Raw genomic sequence first — 18,411 nt, 5'->3', positions numbered from 1 at the left:
TAAAGCTGACCACGCTTTCATTTTATCGGAGATAATTGTGAGCTGGAGGACAAGGTGCAGATGTGCGGCCTTTCGTGATTTTAACTTTATTTAATTGTCTCTGTTTTAAGTGTTTAATAATGTACATGAAAAAGGTTATGCGCTTCTGATTGGCTGAAAACGAGTGCATTCTCTCCGGTTGTACAGGGTGTTACGTTTAGCATGCGCGGCCTACTGCACTGCGGGCACTATCTCAGCCATTATGAAATGGAAGGGCAGGGAAGAAGGTAATGCGCAGGCGACAATACTTCTAATCACAACTATCATGAAAATAGAGACTTCCTTTCCACCCATACCTAGGCAAAGTATTACATAACAGACTTCAGCAAATCTAGTTGACATGTTCAAGTCTAAAATAAATTTCATGTCAAATTCATAAAACTGGTTTTATTTGTATTGAAATGAATCCACAACTGAAAATAAGAATCAGGCTTATTAACTTGAAATTCATTTTAAAAATAACAGTGCTAATGATTTCAAGCTTACTTCACATACATAAGCTGCCCCTCTGGCTGGTAGTGTATTCTGAACAATACAAGCTCCTACTGACCAGATGAACAGATGAACAAGACTGCAAAGCATGAAAATATACCTTTAAGGATAACAGTGCTAATGATTTCAAGCTTACTTCACATACATAAGCTGCCCCTCTGGCTGGTAGTGTATTTTGAACAATACAAGCTCCTACTGACCAGATGAACAGATGAACAAGACTGCAAAGCATGAAAATATACCTTTAAGGAGTGACCCCACAACAGCGTAAGACTAACATGGAATGTAGATAGGTTTTTCCATAACTAAAGAAGTAAATGAAATGAGATCAACTCTCCTAGCCTAGTCTCCTGGTGTCTTCTGAGCCACCAAAGATCCTACCGGCTAGAGGTACACGACCAAGAAACAGGGAGATCAGACATGGTTTGATGCTACTTTGGTTTAAAGATTTAATGAATGTAATGGAAGAAGTTACAATTCATAGACCCAATGTTTCAACACTCCTGTCTAGTGCCTTCCTCAGGGGTGATCTAAACGCTGCAGCAAGAGGTCCTTTTATAAGATCACTGATCAGCTGCCTTTTATCTGATGAGGTGTAAATAAGCGTCAGAAAGTAAGCTGCCATGATCATGATTTAAAGGAACGTGGGTGGAATTAATATGCAAGGCTTCCAAACAAAGGCGCTGGTACGGTGGTAACGCCGATAAGGGGTGATAATTTTAGAATTATCCCACCCAATTACATGTTTAGTTAGGCATGTGTGCTCCGATAAAGCTGAATTTTCTTTTTTGTAAATATCTTCTTGTTCCTCGGTTGTGTACCTACCACTGCTTATATGATGGCCCAGCACACAAGCTAAGAGCTACATATGTATAAATAATGCTCCCCTGACTCTCCCCCAAATTTTCAGAACAGTTTCAAATTCTTAAGAATGATCAAGCTTTACCTTGTTATTAAGAATTTTACATCTTGGATTACCAAGTTATCAGAGGCTTTTCTTTTGTACTTTGACCTGTTTAACACTCAAAAAGAAGTGCACATACATACTACACACAATCAGCCCAGTCAAAATGTGCTGCAGCCGACAATTTGGCCACTAACAATGAAATATCTGCCGCTAACTTCACACTTGTCAGACTTCTATTCAGGACAAGGTTCGGCCTCTGCTGCTTATTACTATCGCCAGCTTTCATTCCACTCAAAAACATTTTGACTGGGCTTATACATACATACATGTGGGATTAGGTTACATGTGCAGACCTGCACTATTGAAAGAGATCAATGAATTATAACTCAAAGAAACATTAATAAATAAAATAGATAAATAGAAATGACAAATATGAAACTAACAGCAGACAGTACTGTCTCAGCCTTTTGGGTCTTATCAGTGCAGTGATCTTCCATAAACTGCTTAATTTGGACATAAAACCAAAGCTTGGTATGGTTAAATATTAACATTTTTCTTTTAATATTCCTATTCCAGCTGATGTATATTATTTGAATACCAAGTCTTATTAGCATGTTAAAATCACCTACAAACAAGGCATACCCTTTGTACCAAAATTGCTTTGCATCAAGTGCATCACCTAGAACATCATTACCATCTTTGGGTATTTCCAATTTACTTGTGGAAATCATACAAATCACAAGCTATATACAGCATACAGCCAGCAGCAAACTAGTAGAAAGGAATGCAGTAATCTTTAATTATAAGATTACCTAGTAGCTAAGTAACAAATAGCCCAGTCAAAATGTGCTGTCAGCCACGGATATGGCCGTCTACAACAAAATATCTGCCGCTTACTTCACACTTGTCAGACTTCTAGTCTAGATGAGGTTTGGCCTCTACTTCCTATTACTATAGCCAGCTTGCCTACTTCTCAAAAACATTTTGACTGGGCTGAAAAAATATTTGAGAGAAATACGGCCATAACAAGCCAACTTACTGCAAAATAAGAAACATAAAAGAAACAGAGAAAGATGTTTTTTCATGTCACAAGTATGAGACAAAGAAAAAATTCTGAGTCCCCACGAAGAATCGAACCTCAGAGCTTTGGATTCCATGCTTTGATGCTCTAACTTTGTTTTTCTTTGTCTCACGTTTGTGACAAGACAAAAAAACATTTCTTTACAGAGCTCAAAACTTACCATCTCTCCTATTTCTATCTATAAAAGAAAAACTTAATTAACACTGAATATAAACCTTGCAGGATTTGGCTCTCAATAAAATTAGTTAAAATAGCTAATCTGGAGTTTTACTGCTCACTCAAAATGGGCTGGCAGCTGGCGATTTGGCCACCTACAATGAAGTACCTTCCACTGACTTCACACTTTTCAGACTGCTTTTCAAGAAGAGGTTTGGCATCTACTGCCTACAATTACCACAGCCAGCTTGTCTACTACTCAAAAACATTTCGACTGGGCTATGCAAGTCTTTTTAGCATATTAAAAGCATCTTCAGGTAGATAACAGGAAAGCAGACTTTGTACCAAAATGCTCTGCATTAAGTACATCATTACCCTCTCCAGGTATTTCTACTTTACTTCTGAAAATCCCACAAATTACAAGCTATATTACATCATACATTCAAGTTTTCAAAGTAATCAGGGGCAAATTTTTCATGACGGATGCAATGATCGTCAGTCTCAAGATCATTTGGTGCCTAAATAGTAAAATGTTCCAAAGAAGAAATAATCGTTAACACTTTTTCTTTCTCATCTGAGTATCGACTTCCGAAAATATTTGTGATCTCACAGGGCTTCAATATGACACAAGTATGCATATTTTTATTTCCACAACCTAAGTGGTAGAAGTAGCTAAAATGGCCTTCACGTGATCACAACAGAATCCTCTGCGTGTATATAGCCATGTAAAACTATTTTTTGGTGTCAAAATTACATCCAAACGTCATAATATTTGACTGAAACTCAGCTTACCCGTCTTTCATTTAGACTTCAAAACTTGCTGCTTTCTCACCACCGTTTAATGCTTTTCTTGTTATTCAAAACCATGAGAACTAGATCACAGCACCCAAGCCTTTTCACTACTAAACTTAACTGAGATTTCCTTCGCCGCCGTAAGCCGCCATTTTATCTTTCCTGTATACTTGTTCTCAAGCTTCGAGTCCCGAGGGTCTCACACAAGCCATGAATTAATGCTAAGCATTATTCTGGAGCCAAGTAAGAAGAATCGATAGTGCGATGATCATTACTTTGATCTTAATCATGTTGCATATCGCCAACAGATTCCAGACTCCTCTCGGCTGATGTTATTGTTGGTGCTGTGTTGATGTTATTACCCCGGACACCAATGCGCCACCTGAGGAAAGCCGTTATGTTTTGACAAGCCAACAGTTAGGGAGTAACCTAGCAAGCTAGCCAGATAACTAATATTCACTATACACATAGTTCTTTGTTGAGAGAAAACAATGATGCAATTAACAGATAACAAGCAAGCAAGCTTTCAGATAAAATGTGATTCACTGTAGTTCTTTAGGTGAATGGAAAAAAAACAAGGCTGTAGTATGCATTCAGCTGAAGGATTTTTTTATAAAAATAAAAATAATAACTTTTTTAGTGTATTGAAAGTTATGTTGCTTGCATGAATCAGATTGCAGCATTTGGGCAAGTATCTTGCACCAATCTCATCACAGCATTAAGGTATGCTTGGACCAATAAGAGCATCAGAGTATTGTCCCTCATGCAATTTATGTTAGGATGGAATGAACAAAACATTGACGCTCATCAAACAATGACATAGCAAAGAATTTTGAGCTTATATCTACCCAATGTAATGGTTCATTTCCTTTGTGAGGACTTTGCTGCTATGATCTGTCACAGTCAGAAAGGTTGTACGGGAATTTTTCTACCATGTAGAAAACATGTTTTGTGTGCCAATCCTTCACATGCAAGGAACATGCCATTAGCTAAATGCTCAACACAAATTTATCACCTGAGTGATTGTCTTGGAAGGGCTAGTTTTGCTGACTCAGAGGAAAATTGCGCAAACTAATTTGATCAATAATATTGTCTTACATTTTGAATGCCCTTTTGGCAAAGGTTATAAGATCACCTAGTTATAGTTAATTTCCTCATCTACTGCAAAGTGAAATATCCATTTCTTTGCTTTTGATAGTTCTCCATGAATTATATTTTGTGTCTACACAGTATGTTCCTGATACAGTTACATGTTTACTTGCCATTATGAACTAGACTTTCTCCGATGAAATGCCATTTTCCAGTGAACAGCCTAAATTTTATGGCATAATCCTTTCCCACTGAAAAAAATTACACATGGAACTAAATGCTACTTATAATAAGTCAATTTTCTACACTAAAAGTCTTAGAAATTTTGTACCAATCAAATTTGCTTTTATCTACCTTGGACTTCACCCCATTGGGTGTCAATTATTTGTAAACAAATTGCATTTTATCACATATTCTGCATGCACAGGGCAAAGTCCAGATTAAGGCAACAACCAAATTAAATAAGGAGCCCACATTGTAGGCTTTGAAATATGATACTTTTCTCTTTGTTTAATCTATTTTTACTTATTTGAGGAACAGAGACAGCAAAATAACTTTGGTTAGAAACTATTGGAGTTAACATAGGTTTGGTTTACTTTCAACGGCAAGATTATGTGAAAGATTTTTTTTGAGGCAACTAGTCATAACTGAATAATTTAGATTTTGTCTCTGGTGAAGGAAGGGCAGTAAGCATTATCTTAACCTGTTTATTTGCACTAACAGTTATTCAGACACCAGTGGCAACAGAACATAAAATATTTTTGTCTGAGTTTACTTTAGATAAATTAGAAGGTTTCTTTTCGCTCCATGATGTTTTCATGGAAATCTTTTGAAAGTAAATGCTCTTTTTCTCTTACAAAAATTCAAACATCAGTTACTTAGTGCCCCATTTCAACCCATTCATCCAAAAAAATAACCACTCTTGGATGCATAGCATGCCAGTGTTTATTGAGATGCCAAGCTTGGTCACTTTCATTTGAGTTAAAACTCCTCAAATTCCAAGACAATAGTTAAAAAATACTGAAAACCATTTACAAATTTATGAATGATGGTTTTATTAATTGGATGAAATTGTTAAAAGTGCACCAAACTTTGTGCCAAACTGTTTTAAATACAGCGAAGAAAGTCCAACTGTTAACTATTAGTGAATTCAAAGAATATTTTTTACAGTTTTGTACATGTATTACTGGAAGAACTAATTGAAAATCAACTTGTAACTATTCTTATTTTTTATGTTGCTAGAATGTGACCCAATCAAACTTACCTTTACACTTTTGGTAGCTACTTTGGACTGTTCATCATATGTTACATTGTTATCATGCAAGCATGTCCTTTTAATCTCAGATCTTTCATTTCCACTATCAATAAAGTTCACTTAATATTTCACTGTTCATATTTACCAGACCTCTAGCATGGCCATTGGGTTGAACAGTTTAATGTAACTTAAAGATCTTAGTATTCAGTAGGTAGGTCGATTAAATTTTGGGTCTCTTGGTGTACTATCATAAACATACATAAATGTGGCAAGAGACTTTTTTAACTATGTCCTCACTTAGTTTTAAATGGGTAAACAATGATTCAAAAGGGATGCTGTGGCATGCATTACAGAAATCTAACTGATGAATTCTCATCTTCTCTTGCCAAAATTTTCTAATTCACAGATAAAGAAGCACTCATAAGACTGAAGTGAAAAAGAAATTGGCAACAAAGTGAGGTACAGTGCCCAATTTTTAAAAAAGTTTTCAATTTTGAATCACTTTGACAACCTACAGCTGGAAAAACAAACTTATATATTCAACACACATTCTTAAAAGAATGCCAAAAATAGATGATACCAACACAAAAGGGAAGTAAATTTATCACAAATAGAAAGTTCTGGCAATGTGGTTATTTTTGGTTGGATTACAGCTGTATTTTGTTGAAAAATAAAAAAGTTTTATGTTTTTCTTAATTGGTAATTAATTTAAATATTTTCTCCAAGTTTAGTGGGTCGTAACCAAATATGGTCATTGTGTCATATGAAACTAGAAGTAGAGAGCAATCATTCTAGCACTAGGAAATTGTTGAAGTGAGCACATTCCTGACAAGAGTTTTAACCAGTTCCATGTTAACAGAGATTCATGGAAAGAAACAGAGCAGTGAAAGGTTGATGCCAAAACATCCCCATAATTATCATTCTGGCAATGAAGTAGTGTTTCTCTCTAACTTACTTCTTATTAACCATAAAAGCAATGATTGACAGGCATCATCTTTCAAATTCCTAATTTTGCTGTCTACATACTTAACATTATTGTCTTGTTCTAAATGTTCAGAGCACAGCTTGTTACCACGTTATTCTTAGGTCTTTATTTGGATCTCTTTTGAATCTGAAAGTCCATATCTGTTTTAAAATATATCAAAAAACAAACATTGTGTTCAAAAACTGAACATCTACTACTTCTGCTGATTTGAAACAAAAATTTGTGCTGTCAGTGTTGAAGAATCTTATATAGCATGGATACTTAACTTCTGAAGCTTTAATAAGGATCCTTAGGGAATGAATGAAGAAGCAATTCTGAAATTTGTGGAGTTATTGTAGCAGTTTTTAAGTTGACAATTGTGGACCATTCTTCACGTTTCCTGTAGTGCAGGCATCTTATTACCCTTGCGAACTGAATTCCCAGTTTTCTGGGAATTCCTAGGAATTCCTAGGAATTCTCAAAAATTCCCAATTATGCAAATGACCCTTGCAAACTGAATTCCCAGTTTTCTGGGAATTTCTCGGAATTCCTAGGAATTCCTAGGAATTCTCAAAAATTCCCAACTATGCAAATTAACTCTGATTTAAAAAGCATGGAATTACTGGGAATTTCTGGGAAAGGAAGACTCCAGTTTTGTGAGGACTTGGAATCCCTAGGAATTCCTAGGAATTCTCAGCTTTACAAACTACCTATAATTTAAGAAGTGTGGAACTCTTGGGAATTTCTGGGAATTGAATTTGAGGCAATTTTAATACCCTGAGGTCCACATAAATTCTAAGAAATTCTCAATACCTTGAATGTGAAGGTTTTAAGAAAAAGAGTAATTTCAGAGGCTTAAAACTTTGGCTCAATAAAAGGTATGCTTTACAAAACTTACCAAGAGATATACATACATGTACATGTTTATAACTTAAAGATCATGAAATTTATTACTTAAACTAAGTTTTAGTAAATCTTTACATTAATATGGATTTTCTCATGAACCAGCTGTCAGTTATGTTAAATGGAAATTGCCAACTTCCACAATAATTAACAATAATTACATTGTTATCTTACTTCCCTAACCTACATTACTGGTTGCCTTTGTTAGAAAACCTTGGAACGGTCCAGCTCAGTTGCCTCAAACGCTGTCAGAGACTTTTTGTTGACAATACTTTAAGTAGAAATTTCATGCCTTAGACAAACAAATTCAGCACCTAATTAATCTTTCTTTTTTCATGATTGTTGTTGCTGCATTTTTTTTTCAGTTTTTTGCTCTATTTTCATGACTAATTGCTGTAATTTGTTTTGCTGTTTTTATTCTTACAAAACATTTTTGTAAGAGTTCCAATACTTGTGGATCATCCACACACTTTGTAAACATTTGGCATGCAGACAAGACAGAGGTAGTCAATGTTCCCTTTGAGGAAAAACACCTTTTATATGACGTCTTCAATTTACTTTATTTGAAACTCTGATCTGAAAATATTTGTCAACAAGACTTGTTAGTAGTGAGAAGTACCAACCAAGTTTCCTTTCATAACTTAATTTCTTAAATGTCCCAATCACTGGATCTCCCAAAAAAATATTACATCTTTTTATTTTTGGTGCAAATTACAAGTCCTTCTTTATATAAAAATGAAAAGTGCTAGTCACACTTCAATATTAACAGCTCTTAAGTTTACTTGTTGTTCTTCTCTGTCTGTCAGCTATCAACAAAATTGTTTTATACTTACATACATACATACATACATACTTTATTTATTCCAGAAGCAGATGATAACTATTATATACAAATAAAACTAAAAAGAAAATACTTCTAGAAAAGGAAGTTAAGAGGTTATCCCTGTGTAAAAACTCCCTTAAAAGAAAAGACAAAATATAAATCAAAATCATTACAATCAAATATTTAAGTACGATTTAAGTTTAGATTTAAAATGCTGAAAGCTGTCAGCTTCCACTATATCACCCGGTAACTCGTTCCATAATTTGACAATCCTAATAAAAAAAGAATTTTTGTAACAATTAAGTCTAGCTGGTTTAATATAGAGTTTGTATTGATGATTTGCTCTCGTAGACCGAATCGTGGCAATATCAAAGAAGTCTTCAAAATTTAAATGATAAAAACCAAAAACTATCTTATAACATTCGACTAAAGATAAGTAAGTTCTACGGTCAGAGAGAGTGGGCCATTTTAACAGTTTGCATCGGTCTTCATAGGACATTTCTCCTTTGCGTTGATTTAAAGCGAGTCTTGAGGCTCTTCGCTGTACATTTTCAAGGGCATGGATGTCCTTAACAAGGTAAGGACACCAAACAGGTACCGCATATTCCAAGATTGGCCGTACCAGAGACATGTACAGCATAGAAAAAACATTTGTGTTAGCGGTGCCTACTGAGCGTTTAATGGAACCTAAAACTTTGTTCGCTTTATTGACAGTGATACTTATGTGATGGCCCCATGAAAGATCTCTAGTTAGTGTGACACCGAGATCTTTAAAATTAGTCACGTCTTTCAGGGGCTTTTCTAAGAAATAATTAGTTATAATTAGTTACCGACTTATCTACTTCGAGCAGTGCATAACTATTTGTGGACCAGAGTTCCAACGCACCTCTGTAATCGCATATAGCTACTCCTGTCTCTTTTACAAATGTTTCTCCTTTGTAAGACGCACTCTACTCTGTTCTCAATACTGCTTTAAGTTCAGTGGAAACGACTGACTGAGGAATCGAGGCAGAGAACCGGTCGGAGAAGTCAGAATAAAGTTGGGCGCTTCTCTTAACACTGCAATCGGCAAGCCAGCGGATTCACTTTGCTAGCCAATGACAAGTCCTAAAAGATCCACGTGATCATGCCCGTGATCGGAAACAAAGAAGACTCCATTTGACGCTCATCTTTGAATGTACTTTTCATCGGTTGATCGCTTTTCTCAACTGTTTTGCTTAATATAACATTTCTAAAGATAGCTATTATTGTGGTTCAATGGGAAAACGAGAATAGCGTGAGTGTTGTAAAAGAGAAGAAAGTTGTTGGCGCCGTGGAGTTAAAAGAAGGGACAACAGTTGACATATGGACTGGTACAAATAAGGGTCGAGTGGCCATCTGTAAAGCTACGATTTTGAAAGTTTGTGGTGAGTAAAAATTGCGATATTCGTTACGTGATCAAAATCTTATAAAAGAATAGATGTAGCGGGTTTAATTAAGCTAACATAACGCTCGGCGCAACTGAAACTAGAATAATTCTGAGAATCGAATCGGTCACTTGCATGCCGCAGTTTCTTAAGCTTATGCTTTACAATGAAATAAACCTATCAGTAAGGTTTCAAGATTCCTCTAGTCACGTTTGGGAACATTCAAGATTCATAACAAACCTTAGTACATAAAGAAGCCCTCCTTGGTAAAAACAAAATAATGTATTCAGCCCTTTTTTAGTAAAATCCATGAGAGAGATGTACTAACTCCAATATAAAAGTCACTCAATATAACAGAGATTTCTCAATTTGAGAATCCAATGAATGCCCTTTTCCTCATAGCCATCTTAAAAGCCTGGTCTGAGCTTTAAACATACATATTTTAATATATTATTTTTTTTCAAATTCAGATGTCAAGGAATCCAGATACAAAATGGTCAAGGTTCTTGTTGACAACCTCATTCAAGGCCAACTCATTGTGAGCCCAGGAAAAAAAATACAAACAGTACAAACAGCAGCTAAGTTTGCAGTTTAGGATAACTTCATTCTAATTTATTGTTACAGTTACAACAAGATTTTAATCAAAAAATAAATTTTATTTGTCTGTAATTAGCCCCTTCACTCCCAAGAATATAACTATATAAATATAACTTAAGATATTGTATTTTATGGAAGAGAATCAACAGATTTTATTCACAATTTGTGTCAAACCAAATTTAATGATTGATTAGAACTATTTTATTTGAATAGCTGTAATTGAGGATTAATCCATATGAAGTTTTCAAGAAGAGAAAAATAAATCAAATTCCATCCTAATATTACCACACATTGATGTTAGTAATTAATCAAAAATATTTTACATGTAAGCCTTAATTAAGCTTCTAAATAAATTTCATTGAATACTTGAATTTTAGCTGGGTTTTTTTAATTTAAAGTATTTATTTTATATCATTAGCCTCAAATTTTTGCTTAAAATTCCCAGTAATTCTTAAACATTCCTAAAAATTCCCAAAAATTCCCAGAAATTCCCAGAAATTCCTAGGAATTTTTTAGGTTTACAGCTTTTCAGGGAAAGTCATTGGTTCTCTGAGTTGGAATTCCTAGGAATTCCTAGGAATTCCAAGTCCTGTTGGCTATAAACTTGGAATTTCTGGGAATTTCTGGGAATTTCTGGGAATTTCTAGGAATTTCTAGGTTTTTAGAACCAGAGTTGTTATGGTTGGGAATTCCTAGGAATTCCTAGGAATTCCCAGTCCGAATTTACCGTGAAAATTCACACCTTTATACCTAGGAATTCCTAGGAATTCCAAAAGCCATTTCGCAAAGGTAGGGCGAGTTAACTTACAAATTTGCAACCATTTATTCGACTTGCCGTGTTTTATCTAGAGTTAGAGTAGATGGTGGGGGACTGAGTTGTGAAAGGGGATAAGATGCCTGCCCGAGAAGGCTGTTAAAAAGTGAAACACACACGTATTTGTTGTGTGTCTTTTCTTTTACTGAAATGAGCAGATAACCAATCAAAATGATTTTACATGTACCGTATTTACTCATGTATAAGTCGAACTCGTGTATAAGTCGAGCCCCCATTTTTAGTTGAAAAATCGGATTTTTCATCATTTTTAGTCAAAGACGTAAAATTCAGACAGATAGAAATTTCGCAAAAGTTAATCTCTTATTTCTGGGAACGTATTGAAAACATGGAGAATTGAAAAACTGCAGAGCAAAATGTAATCATGTTTGAAGTTTAGCAGCACTTGTTTATATCACCATGATTTAAGCACACACGAGCACTTTGATTTATTGGAGAAGTATTTTACCATATTTTGTAAATCGCATTGAAAATGAAATCTTCTTGCATTCAACTAACTTTATCTTAATGTTGAGTTCGAAAGTAGTAAGAAGTAAACCGAAGTAACACCAAATAACTTCAAAGGATCACGTGTAACTAGCAAGACCACACAAGACAATTTGTCAGGTTACTAAGCTACTGTTATCGTTCAATAAAATCGAAAGTTCAGCACTGTAAACAGCAGCGAGGCTGTAAGAAAAAATTTCTGCTTTACAGTCCGAAGACACAATAGAAATCAGCTTCAGTAGCTTTGTGTTTAGCCACTCAAAATTTTTCAAACTTTTTTGTGGAAGAAGAATGCGCTGAAAAGTGACGAAACTCGAACAAAATTCGAGCTAGTTTTATAAACTCGGTTTTCTAAATGGACTTCACGCAATTGTTATGGTAATTTCTTGGATTGCTTGGGTCAGGTCTTTGTGTATGACTTGTGTATAAGTCAAGGGTGCTTTTTTGGGCTGATTTTTTAGTCATAAAAAATAGACTTATACACGAGTAAATGCGGTATTTAAAAACAGAAAAACCCAAAGCACTAACTTTATACTGATATGAATATTGAAAGATATGAAAAACAAAGTTAGGATCCATTCCAAACACGATGTACTACGTACGTACCATCTAAACCATTAGCATGACGAGTAGGATCAACTGCAAATGTAGCTTACAGGTATCAGATTTAAGTACCCAGAAAGTCACCAATCACCACCAAAGAACAATCCACCCTAACCCTAACCCTAACCCTAACCAATTGTTTACATTCATTGGGAAACCAAAATATTTATCCTATTGCAGCAATGTTGCTCAGAGATATTTGCTTTTTCCCAGAATGATACTTCCATAATATTAAGAAAACGTCTGGAATTTTCTTTAATTTATTCTGGACAAAATAAGTACCTAGACTTTATTTCTTACCCAAAGCTGATTTAGGAACTGGTCCCAAATATAGCTAATTCATCAAAGATTAATAACTTTTCTCCTTTTACCTTTAACACTCAAAAACAACACGTAGAGCCAGTGACTCACGCAGAGCCAGTGAGTGAAACCATGATGTAGCTTCTTTCAGTGAGGAAACAAATTGCTTCAATATAGCAATGAAGCTCCTCTGTTGACATATGCCTCTTTCTCTATCTTCAAAGTGAGTGTAGGTGCTGTTAATCCCCTCGCCGATGTTTCTTCCATTTGATCCCAAACAACAGTTACAGTGGACAAACAGCAATAACTGCACTCGAAGGGGGACATGTCAAAATTTGTTTGATGAAAACAACCACCTGAAATATTGACCTTTTCGCATTTAATAACACTGGCCTGAGATGTTATAGGGATACAAGTCTGGGAATTTTGTCATTGTGCTCTGCTTGTAATGCGTGAGACACAGCATGTTCAGATGAAAACTTACGAACTGCCTGTAGCCTTTGTTCAGGTGTCCCCTGCCCCCTTCCCCTAAAAGAAAAAAAAACAGCATTTTTATATGCAGGGGGCAGTTGCACACAGGTTAAAAATTAAAAATTTCACTTTCAACAGAGCTGGCCCTAACTCTTTTCCAGCAATAGTGAAATGAAGCCGTTTGGCTTGTTATTGACAGGTAGAGGTAGACATAGTAACTGTATTGAATACAACTGATGTTGCACAGTACAAAATATATATACTGTAGTTGCTTACCACTATGTTTTAAGATTAAAGTCACTATGAATAATTTTTTCATTGCAATAATGAGTCTGTACCAAAGCCATACATTGTCATATTCTTTCCTTTCAGTTCCACTAGGGATGACGTCTTATAGTGATAACCAGACTGTGAATGAAGATTCTAATCTGTCTTTGTTTTGCAATGCAACCGGTAAACCAGACCCAAATATCACCTGGACCAGAGTGTCAGAGGATGAAGTGCTGTTTGTTGGAAATCCCTGGAATATTGTAAATATCAACAGGACTTATAGAGGGACATACCGCTGTCTTGCAAACAATGGGGTTCCAAGTCCAGTTAACAGTACAATCTCCGTCAATGTACTTTGTGAGTACACCTTTTACTACCAACTACATGTATCTTTAATTCTTATTTACTTTGCGTAAGTTATGTGACCTAGCTGTATTTGCAGTGAAGTTTTGATGTTATATACTGATAATTTTTTTTCAGTGTTTAAGTTAAGATTCTATAAATTAAGGTTAGACTAGTGTGTAGAGCTTGCTCTTATTTTAAAGTTGGTATGGATGCTGTATCAGTGTACAGAAGTATAAAACCCTTAATAGAAATATGAGATTTCAGTTTTGAAGCACGGACACTGTATCAATATTAGAAACATCAAGTAAAATGCCTTAACATTTCAATTAAATGTTACCATCCTAAGAAATCAAACGTTCCTCAACTCAGAGTGGCACTGCTATTTAACTTATTGTCTGGAATGATCAGATTAAAAAAAAATGATGGATAGTAACTTGAAAAAGTCATATGAACAATTGAAAAAAAAAACAGCATTGAAGCAAAATGTAATAAGCGGAGAGAGCTGTAATCACCAAGCATGCAGCAAAGGGGAAGTTTTTCCCAAATAATGATTATCTTATTTCTCATGTACATGTTAATATTTAGAGACCATTAAAGGACAAAAACTTCATGCAATACAAGAGTAGAAATAATGCTTAAGATGACAAAACTTTTTTCAATTTAACAGTCAACTAATGGATTTCTCGAATATCTCGGTCATTATATTCTTGCACGTGGTGGAGACTTTGAAGAAAGGGAGAGGGAGATGAAGAAAGAAAAATCACCTGTAGATATTACCACGTTAAAGAATTGTATTTTGAACCATTTTCTGAGAGACACCAAGTGCACCGATTTAACACTACTATCGTGTCATCCCTTAACAGCTAACTTGTAGCAGTGAGTCAGCGGAAATACCCTCTTAGCTGTGATTCATGTTTCAAAGTATTAGATCACATTTTAAATCAATGAAAGCAACCCTCTAAGTGACTCGCATTACTGTACATTATTATTTTTCGAACAGTGTTCTGTAAGAAAAAAAGCATATTACATAATTTGACTTCACGACATCTCCGATGATCAAATTTCATAACCAACTGAGGGCCAATTTCTATAAAAGATGTAATCAATTTTCACATCTTTGCGATAAGAAGGGTTTGTATCTCTCTCAATACTAAACGGGAGCAGAGGACAGAAACATTCTCTCAGCCTTAATAGCAGCACTAAAGCTTTACAGGTAGCATGACAGCTACAACAACAAGACAAAGCATATCAAAAAAACAGAAACAAACAAAAAAAACAACAAAAAGCTGTGAAACACCGCACCGCACCGCACCACAAGCCGCCCGAATTTATGTGCATAATCAAGACTTAAATGCACTTGTGCTGATCTTGCGACTTTTCATTCTAGTCAAAGATCAATCGTTGTAACATCTCCTAAAACAAGTGATGCTTGTGGAGTAGAAGTACATGTATATCCCAACGGCAGTAAAGTGTAACACCGTGATGAAACAAATTACAACACTATTTGCGGTTCTTAGAAGATGTTTATATTCAATAGATCAAAAAATATTGTTAGGGTTTTTGCTCATATACGCGTACATAGATGCTGTCTTATCAAGTAAGAGCAATAATATGTTACTTAGTAATGTCATTAGCCGTATCCTCTGCAGTGAACGGTATATTTGTAAATACACGTTATATTTTCGATTAATTCAAAGCCATTTAACCAAATTTAAAGCTTTTTTCCTTCTATTTTTCTGTTTAAAATAAAAACACTTGGAAACACCATACATCTACACATGTACAAAGAGTTTGTCTGGTTCCAAAGGAATTAAAAATTAAATTATCATTTTTACCCAGTTCTTGCCTAACAACTAATGTTGCCTTACAAGAAACAGTTCCAACTAATGCTTGCCACAGCAAAGTTTGTTTGCTCGTCGAGCAAATCGCTATGGAATCATGGTTGCATGATGGGACTTTCACCAACCCTAGGATAGCTAACAGCACTTTTGTCGCACCCTGGTTGGGCTTGGATTTATATGATCTTTTCAATGAAAGTGTATTGTACTGCAAGGCATTTGAAAGGGTAGTGTTAATAATGTTTCCAGGGAACAGCTGAAGGCAAAATATGGAGGTTTGTTTAACACTGTAACTGAGAGACTGAATGGCTCTTACAACACCCGCTGAAATTGAAGAAATGGTTAGAGAATTAATTGTGGCTTTTTTGGAGAAGAATGAACAAGCAGCTTCCTGCTCGCTGAAAAGGAAGTGAGGAGACCTGACACACCCATTGTGACTGATGCTAATGATGCTGTCTAACTGGTCACGAGGAAAGATTCTCATACAGCTTTAGTCGCAGTATCAGCCTTCTGAGTTACAACTTAGCGCAACGTCAATGCTATTTTTCCGGGGTTAGAGAAATGGTTTTAGAAGTATAGTTGTCAGATTTCGATCCTTTCCACTACATGCACCTCTCATATAACACCATGAATTTGCCGTGAAGGGAAGAAAGCAATAAGTTGAACAGCGCAAGTTTCGAATAGCGACTCTTTTATTCACATCAGGGATTGTCATCTACTTTTGCTACCTGAGGAAAGCTATACTTTTACTGTTCAGTTCGTCAGATTTTGACGGTAACGTCTTATGACATCTATTTCTATTCCAACTACCACAAACCTAAGTTATTGTGTAAAAGGGAAACGGAATGAGTCACATTTAATTTTCATGTCTGCAAAATCTTTTTATGTCAGCCTTTGTCTATTATGAACTCAGCAGAACAGATGGCCATTTCATACTCTTCGTGCAGGTTTGTTCAACGTTGCTGGTTGAAGACTCGTTTAATACATTTAAGAGCACACTGTAGGTAGCCAAACTAAGTAAAATTATCTATTGTTATCTCCAGGGGCGCTTTTAATTTTAACTATGGATTTGCTGTAACACTTGGCACTAGTTGTGATCGAAAGGAATTCATTGGAAATTAGCGCTATGATTCTTGTTAACATTAATTAGGTGCTCCTTGTTAAAGAAAATTGTGAAAAATAAAAATCAGTTGTTTACTCCATCAAAGCTAAGTTGTTCTTTGGGAGGGCTTTTCTAGAACGCTCAGGATAACATGCATTGTAGTTAACCATGGGTGGTTTTTTCTGTCAAAGGGTTAATAGTCACTTACTGGCAGGAGCTGATAGTTGATAACAAACTTACGGTAGCACCTTTGTTGGATTTGCTGACCTTTCTTATTTAACCAATAACTTCTGATTTCTTATTAAACATTTTTTTTCAGCAAAATTATAATCAATGTTTTCAACTTTCATTCTCAAACAAGCTAGAATAAGCTAATAATTATTAAATATGCATTTAATGTACTTACTTGTTTTACCCACTTACATTACATCAGTAGCAGAAAAATCAAAATTAATGCTTACATGATCTATCAAATTTGTTTCTTCAGTTAAGCCAGATAATGTCACTTTGGAGAGGAACACAACAGAGAACAATGGCTGCACTGATATGTGGGTGAATTTCACATGCAAATCATCTGAAGCCAATCCACCAGTCCATAACTATGTGCTCCTTAGGAATGAAACATATGTTGGTTTAATTGAAAAAGGAACATGGATAGAGAAAATATCACATAGAGAAACATTTTTTTACAGATGTCAGGCATATCAGCAAGTTGACAATGTCGCAAGCATAAACATAATTTCTCTATCTGTGAGAGGTAAAACTTAGATATTTAATACTCGTAGGCTAGTGTAATATTCTGAACCCTTTTATTACCTCCATATGTGAAAGGAACAGTGAAGATCATTGTTCTACATAAAACAGGTTGTTTGCCTAAAATGTGCGCAGACTGACAAAAGACAAATTTAACTTTGATGGGATTTAAGTGTTTCCAATTTGATGGGGTCATACTTTTACAACCGAGACTTGTTAGGAGATAAATTCGTGGAGAATTTAAAGCAGGTTTTATTTGAAAGATCTCAACTCCCATGGAAATCCAGTCCACTGGTTTTTCAAAGTTGTTTATCCATTGTTTTTCATGCAAGTTATGTTTTCCAAGATGTACTTTTACTCATGAATTTGTTTCTCATTACTGAAAAACTCCTTTTTCCCGTTCGTTCCTTCCAGTTCCAGTTGCTGTGGAACAGATACAGAACGTAACAGTGGAGGAAGGTAGAAATGTGACAAAGGAGTGCAGTGTGACTGCAGGGACTCCTCCGCTAAATTACTTTTGGAAGAATGTGAAAACTGGTCAAGTCATTACAGAAAAGCGACTGACTATCATTAATATCAGAAGAAATCAGAGTGGAAAATACAGATGCACTGCAAGCAACACTTGCGGAAATGAATCAACAAGGATGTTCATTGATGTGCATTGTAAGAAACTATATAATGTTTTCATTAGGCATAGTAATTTTTGTTATGCAGAGCTAATCAGTGTGCTGGACATGTGTTTGTTGAGCCACACAGCGATAATTTCAATGTTTCTTCTTCCCGGTCATCGTATTATAACGCAAATTTAGAAAGAGGCAATTATCCTTTTTGATGGTAAGTTCTTAGTAGATTAAGAGAGAGAGTAGAGCATGTAGGAAGGTGTCTGATGTAAAAATTGAGAAATGTA

The 18,411-nt window shown here is 35.4% G+C and overlaps 1 protein-coding gene across 1 annotated transcript in view; it reads left to right on the top strand.

The window, feature by feature from the left end:
- The first annotated feature begins 13,579 nt into the window (after positions 1-13,579).
- Positions 13,580-18,411, top strand: part of LOC136281867 (carcinoembryonic antigen-related cell adhesion molecule 5-like) — a 27,251-nt gene continuing 22,419 nt past the window's right edge. The window contains exons 1-3 of the mRNA XM_066168905.1: positions 13,580-13,823; positions 17,239-17,508; positions 17,919-18,167. Coding sequence (XP_066025002.1) covers positions 13,580-13,823; positions 17,239-17,508; positions 17,919-18,167 — 763 coding nt within the window. The remainder of the gene's footprint in view (positions 13,824-17,238; positions 17,509-17,918; positions 18,168-18,411) is intronic.

This window comes from Pocillopora verrucosa, chromosome 6 (assembly GCF_036669915.1).
Source record: "Pocillopora verrucosa isolate sample1 chromosome 6, ASM3666991v2, whole genome shotgun sequence".
NCBI classification, from domain to species: Eukaryota; Metazoa; Cnidaria; class Anthozoa; order Scleractinia; family Pocilloporidae; genus Pocillopora; species Pocillopora verrucosa.
Note: the sequence above shows the minus strand (reverse complement) of the source record. Positions and strands in the feature narration are given on the sequence as shown.